At 38.0% G+C, this 7,058-nt stretch overlaps 1 protein-coding gene across 1 annotated transcript; it reads left to right on the forward strand.

Moving 5' to 3' along the window:
* The first annotated feature begins 3,793 nt into the window (after positions 1–3,793).
* LOC105623606 lies at positions 3,794–4,433 on the forward strand. Its single transcript, XM_012204994.1, has 3 exons — positions 3,794–3,947; positions 4,054–4,289; positions 4,335–4,433. The coding sequence occupies exons 1-3, from the start codon at positions 3,794–3,796 to the stop codon at positions 4,431–4,433; spliced, it is 489 nt and encodes a 162-aa protein (XP_012060384.1).
* Positions 4,434–7,058: the final 2,625 nt, after the last annotated feature.

Here is a 7,058-nt window from a genome sequence, read left to right on the forward strand (position 1 = left end):
GAAAAAGTGCGTTTCACTTAACGCAAGAGGCACCAAGCTTCATTCTATGTAAACATGGGTCCTTCGAGCCGAATATAGAGAATTGAGAGAATACAGAGAATACTGAGGCATATGGATACATAGATATACACAGGTATCACAAAATAATCGGATGAGGTTAACGCACAAGCATAAAAGATATACAACGAAAAAGGCTAAGTACTTCTCAGTGTTATCTAAAGGTTATATCCTAAAGTAAAGTTCGTTCTAACAAAAATGACGAAGCCAGAAAAAGTAGTTGTCGAATCATCACACTAACGTGTATATTCAACTGTTATCATTTTCTATACTAATACTAAATTGCTATTGTATAACGAGTGGCCAAGATATCACAATCGAACGAAATCGAATTCAAAATCATTAACTTCGCTCACAAGAACACGTTGCATTTTCTATCAAACAATTAAATCGTTTTTCACGAGAATCAGCATCTCAACAATGGATGCGTTGATCTTAGCGAAAGCTAAAATCAAAAGGGTTCAAATACGAACAGCAGCTACAAGGCTAAAAACTTTCATAGAAAATTTTGATCCAAATCAAGGATCGAGGTTAAAGAGCGTAAGAAAAAATTAGAAGATTTATGGTCTCTGTTCGGCGTAATTCAATCACGTATCGAAATACTGGAAAATGTTGATCCCGCAAATATTGACAAAGATGTTCTCAAGACAACAACAATCGCAACACCGAGCAAGTTTCGAGAATTCTTATTTTCAGTTAATATCGTGTTACGAAACGATAATTGAGTAGTTCAAAATGCAATTCTAACCTCTTCCTATTCTAACAATAATTACGCAGTCAATATGAGGAAAAGGGAAACGCGCGTTAGGCCCAAAATAGATTTACCACTTTTTTCAGGTTCCTACAAAGATTGGTATTCTTACCAAGACATCTTCGAAAAGCTAATCTATTTAAATAAAGATTTGACTAAAATCAAGAAATTCTACTATATTATCTCCGGTCTTCATTAAAGAATAAGGCTGCAGAAATAATACAATCTATAAAAACCACGACTGACAATTATCATGACGCATGGACAGCAGTAAAAGAGAGATTCGATAACAAGAGATAGATCGTTCAAAAGCATATTTGGGCAATATTTGACGGGTCTGCTCTCCACAAGGAAAATTATTGGGTCGTTCAAAAAGTTATTGCGTTTCTTTCATTTGATTTTCAGGTGTGTTTATTTAATATATAAGTTTAAATCCGTTGTTTTTAGTCAGAAAAACATATTTTTTTTTCTTAGGAAGCAAAAACAAATTTATTCAAAGTATTTGCCCTCGCTAACTATACATTTTTCTCATCTTTCGGGCAATTTGTGTATATGTACCACGCCAAAAAATTCCTCATCTTTCGAGGCAAACCACTCATCAAGCCATTTTCGGACGTCTTCGTAAGAATCGAAGTACCGCTCAGCGAGCGCGTGGCCCATCGACGAAAAGGTGATAGTCAGAAGGTGCCAGGTCGGGTGAGTAAGCGGGATGGGATAGCACTTCCCAATTGAGTGTCTCCAAGTAGTTTTGGACCATTGTTGACGTTGGACCATTGTTGCGATGGTGCGTTGTCGTTAAGGAAAATCAGCTTGTCATATCTTTTCTGATAATGCGGCCGTTTTTTACGCAGAGCACGATGCAATTTGATCAGTTGTTGGTGGTAGCGGTCAGCATTAACAATTTTATCAGATTTTAACAGCTCGTAGGAGATGACACCTCCTGATCCCACCAAACGCACAGCATCGTCTTCCATCCGAAGCGATTTAGTCTTGAGGAAGTTGATAGTTGGGCAGGATCAATCCAAGATTTCTTGCGTTTAGGATTCTGAAAATAGATCCACCTTTCATCGCCTGTCACAATCCGATGCAGGAACGACTTTCTTTTTTGTCTGGCAAGCAAAATTTGGCATGTGTTTTGGCGTCACTCCATCTGCCTATCATTCAGTTCATGCGACACCCATTTTCCAATCTTTTGAACCTTCCCCATGGCATGTAGCCACATGGAAATGGCTGCTTGAGCCACCCAACACCCAATTGCTCGGTAACCATTTTTTGCGTATTGGGTATTGATCCTCGTTCAAAAGAGTCTGACAGTCCTCAACCTTTCTGAACCGATTTTCACGCTTCTTGTTACTCAGGTCAAAATTGTCGTCATAGAACCAGCGAAACCAATCTCTGCACGTTGTTTCCGAGCATTGTCGCCATAGACCTCCACAAGCATTCGATGCAATTCGGCAGTCGATGTCTTCAAATTGAAACAGAAAAGCAAAGCTTCCCGCATATGCTTTTTTTCTAGCAAAAAACTAGACATGATTACGAAAGAAAAAATGTATGTTGTTGTATGAAATTGCTGATGATGTGCACTGGTTAATGTTGACAGATGTGAAACACATAAAAAAAAGTATATTGTGTGCCCAGGGTAGCTATGTACGCTCACTAATGTCACTTATGAGCAAACAGCGGATTTAAGCTTATACGAACATTAATCAATAATATATTGGCCGTTTTGTTCGATGACCTTCTGCCATCCCCTGGGCAACTTCATAACACCACGTTTATAAAACTTCCCATCCTTCTCTGTGAAAAACTTGTCTAAGTGCTGTTTGATGAGGTCTTCAGAAGCAAACGTTTTACCATTCAAGGAGATTTGCAAGGAGCGAAAGAGATGGAAGTCTGATGGTGCAAGATCTGGGCTATACGGTGGATGTGGTAACACATTCCAACTATGTTGCAACAATTTTTGCCGAGTGACCGAACTTGTGTGTGGTCTCGCATTGTCGTGGTGAAACACAACCGATTGATTAGCTCGGAACGTTTCTGTGCGATGGTATCACTTAATTTCTGCAGCTGCTCACAGTAGACATCGGAATTAATCGTTTTGTTTTTTGGAAGTAGCTCATAGAAGACTAGTCCCTTCCAATCCCATCACATTGACAGCATTACCTTCTTTTGGTAGATCTTCGCCTTTGCTTATCTTTCCGGTGCTTTATCTCGCCTATTCCAACTTCTTTTTCGGCATTGTTGTAAACAATCCATTTTTCGCCGCCCGTGATCATACGCTTCAAGAACGGATCATTTTTTTCGTGTTTGATGAGTTGATCGCAGACGCTCATGCGATTCGTCAGATGAATTTCTTTCAACTCATGCGGTACCCAAACATCGAGCTTCTTTACAAAGCCTAGCGATTTCAAATGGTCATGAACACTTCCAACGGACACTTTTAGAACGATAGCAAGCTCCCGAACTGTTAAATGCTTATTTGCTTGCACCAATGCTTTCATCGTCGTCAATCTTGAAAGGCTTACCAGAGCGATGAGCATCTTTGACTGAAAAATCATCATCACGGAATCGGGTGAACCAGTTGTGGCACTGGCGTTTTTTGACGACATTTCGTAAACTCGACGCAACTTTTTCCTTGCTTCAGTTGCTTTTTTCCCTTTTTTGAAGTAATAAAACAGAATATGGCGAATATGCTCTTCAAAATTCTCCATATTCGAATCACAATTGCAAGCACAAAACTCGAATCGCGTCAGCTTTTTTTTGGTTTTTAGGTTGAGTATCAACAACAAAACGCGCGTAAACATTTGACATTCATGTCATTCTCGCATATAAATAAACGTGGACAACGCCATCTATTGGAAAAAACGCAATGATTTTTTGAACAACCCAATATATAACTCTCAGAGAACTACTAGACACCATTCTTAAACACCTGCATATCCTCAAGGCTCTCAAGAGGCCTACCGAATCGTGAACGATCTAATGATGCATCCACCAAGGCGTGGGAAACTATTTAGTATTCTCTACGCGAATATATCTGATCTAAAAATGTTAATGGATTTTTTGTCAAAGCGATGCCAAGTGTTAGAATCCATACAAAATAGAGCTCTTAACAATCAAACAAATAATAAGCAAGTTGGTAATTCCAAGAATACTTCAGTTACAAATGTTGCTACTTCTCTCTTGCGCATGTTGTAAGGCGAATCATCAAGTTTATTATTGCGAGGAATTTTTCAAATTGTCAGTGGAAGAAAAATTCAAAGTTGTAAAAAACGCTCACCTTTGTATTAATTGTCTAAGATCTACAGCGCACCAAGCAAAATTATGTAATTCAGGCACATGCCGCAAATGTAGTAAGAAACACAATACTTTGTTACACACATCTAATTCAAACATTTCGGAATCCATATCCAATTCAAAAAAGGAACAATCTATATCAAATTCAAAAATATCAAATCAAGACAGCAATGTTCTTCTTCCAGTATCTACATAATGTACATCAAGTCATCGTTCTTTAAACATTTTATTATCGACCGCAATCGTAAACGCATACGATTCAAACAATACATCCCATTCATGTCGTATATTACTTGATAGTGGATCTCAAATAAACTTCATAATTTAATTTGCTAATCGCTTGCAGTTTAAAAAACGATCACTGAGATTTCCGTAGCAGGAATCATGAAAGGAACTGGCAAATAAGTTTGTCAACGTGTGCATCAAATCGCGCTTCAATAATTTTAACGATAATATATTAGGTGTACAACTTTGCTTCCGCCGTTTTTTTTCCGAAATTCGAGGCTTTATTGTAAAAAACTGGTTATACATTTATGATTCAAAGTATTGTCCATCGCTGGTCACTACTTTCTCCCATCTTTCGGGTAGCGTACGAATCCCGCGTCGAAAAAACTGGTCATCTTTTGAGGCTATCCACGAATCGATTCAATTTTTTATTTCTTCATAAGACCGGAAGTGCTGGTCAGCCAGGCCGTGTGCCATTGAAACAAGTGATAGTTAGAGGGAGCACGTCTGGAGAATACGGCGGGTGGGGTAGGATTTCCCATTTCAACATTTCCAAGAATGTCTTGATCACTTTCGCAACATAGGGTCGAGCATTGTCATGCTGTAAAATCACTTTATCGTGTCTCTCGTTGTATTGCGGCCATTTGTTTTTCAATGCTCGGCTCAAACGCAAATTGCGTTCGATACCGATCGCCTGTGATTGTTTCAGTCGGTTTTAATAGTTCATAATACACTACGCCAAGCTGGTCCCATCAAATACAGAGCATGACCTTGGACGTCAAAATCACCGTTCTTAAAGCGTTGAAACCACTCACGACACATTCTTTCACTAATAGCGGCCACACCATAAGTATTTGAGAGCATTCGATGAGCCTCAGCCGCAGATTTCTTCATATTGAAGCAAAAAATTAAAACCTCCCGCAAATGACGAGAATTTGGCTCGTAAACTGACATTTTCAATCGAGAATAACTTTATGATGCAGACACAAATCAATTAATGTTTCTATGGGGTTATGTTGACAGATGCCCAAGTTTATTGTATGACGTCTATGATCTATTTATTTCGACTACCACTTACCGCTAAAGCCATCTATAGGAAAACGGCGGAAGCGAAGTTGTACACCTAATAGATTGTGTGATATTGCAAAAGATAACACAAATTTTATCTTAGAACTTTATATCCATACAAAATGTGTTTATTCCAAACAATATAAAATTAGAGGATCCTAATTTTAATGTACCGTCAAGCATTGACATGTTGATAGGTGCAAAATTATTTTGGCGAATCATTTGCGCGGGTCAAATCAGACAATCCAATAATATGTCTATCCTACAAAAAACACACATTTTGGATGGATCATTTCAGGCGTCGTTGCGGCAAATGCTGCAACTAAATCAACTCCTTCGATTAGTTTTCATTTGATTGCAATAGATGACTTAAATAGTATGCTAAATCGATTTTGGGAAGTTGAGCACAACATAACCCAACAATTTTCAATTAAAGAACAAACCTGTGAAAAATTGTTTCTACAAAGCGTAAAGCGAAATGAAGGACGTTTTATCACACTCTCAATAAAACACGATAATTCAAGCAACCTGGGAAAATCTCGTGAGATTGCTCTACAATTTTTTAAGGCATTAGAAGACATCTTATAGCCCGGCCCGATATATATGATGAGTTGTATGTATATACAAGAAATTTATGCGAGAAGTCATTAATCATTTATGGGCTGACTCAGCTAATCAATCATTCTACCTTCTTCATCATTGTCCAAAATGGAACAAGTACCACTACCAAGTTCAGAGTTGTGTTCGATGACTGCAAGAATACCACTGGTATTGAACGACGTATTAATAGTCGATTCTATTCTGCAAGATCTCTTTTCTATTTGAGTGAGATTTCGTTTCCAATTCCCAATTGCCCTCACGGCAGATGTAAGCAAAATGTATCGACAAGTATTGATAGATCCAACTCAAACTGCCCTTCAATGCATCTTATGACGTAACTCAGTAGACGAACCTATCAAAATCTTCGAGTTAGTCATACGTAACATACGATACATCTGCTGCATCGTTTCTAGTAATCAAAGCTCTGAGGAAACTTGCCGAAGATTATTTGAACCGCATCAAAAATTGCCTTAAGAGACTTCTATGTCGATGATTTGGTTACAGCCAATACCGAAGAGAAAACAATCTCAATCAAGGAAGAAATTACTTAATTATTGCAAGAAGGAGAATTCGAGAGTTTGAGTTAAGAAAATAGGATCCAATGCATCTTCTCTCTAAGACAAGCAATCTATGGTAGAACAAAAAGAATTCATTTTAGCATCGGACAAGGAATTAGAGAAACGCACACTAAGTATTTAGAACTGTCAATCCAATACATTCAAGATTACCAGTATCACTTATCTACCATCATTAGAAAGGCCTACGAAAAGAAGTCTTTTATCACGTATTGCTTTAATTTTCGATCCACTCGGATTAATAGGTCTAATCACAGTGACAGCAAAAATTATTATTCAGGATCTCTGGCTTAAGCTTGATTGGGATGAATCTATTCCCTTGGAGCTAGACACCAAATGGAAACGATACGAAACAGAGTTACAAGAACTACGAAACATACAGGTGTATAAGCTTAAATCCACTGTTTTTTAGTCAGAAAAACACATTTTTTTTTCCTAGGAAGCAAAAACAAATTTCTTCAAAGTACTTGCCCTTGCTAACTACA

This window comes from Atta cephalotes (assembly GCF_000143395.1).
Source record: "Atta cephalotes unplaced genomic scaffold scaffold00060, whole genome shotgun sequence".
Classification (NCBI taxonomy): Eukaryota; Metazoa; Arthropoda; class Insecta; order Hymenoptera; family Formicidae; genus Atta; species Atta cephalotes.

What these genes read in the sequence shown, in the direction of transcription:
- LOC105623606 (XM_012204994.1), top strand. Translation starts at nt 3,794, where the DNA reads ATGCATCCACCAAGGCGTGGGAAACTATTTAGTATTCTCTACGCGAAT. An exon ending in AACAAATAATAAGCAAGTTG is followed by an intron (nt 3,948 to 4,053) that starts GTAATTCCAAGA and finishes TCAAATTGTCAG; the next exon opens with TGGAAGAAAAATTCAAAGTT. An exon ending in ACAGCAATGTTCTTCTTCCA is followed by an intron (nt 4,290 to 4,334) that starts GTATCTACATAA and finishes TTAAACATTTTA; the next exon opens with TTATCGACCGCAATCGTAAA.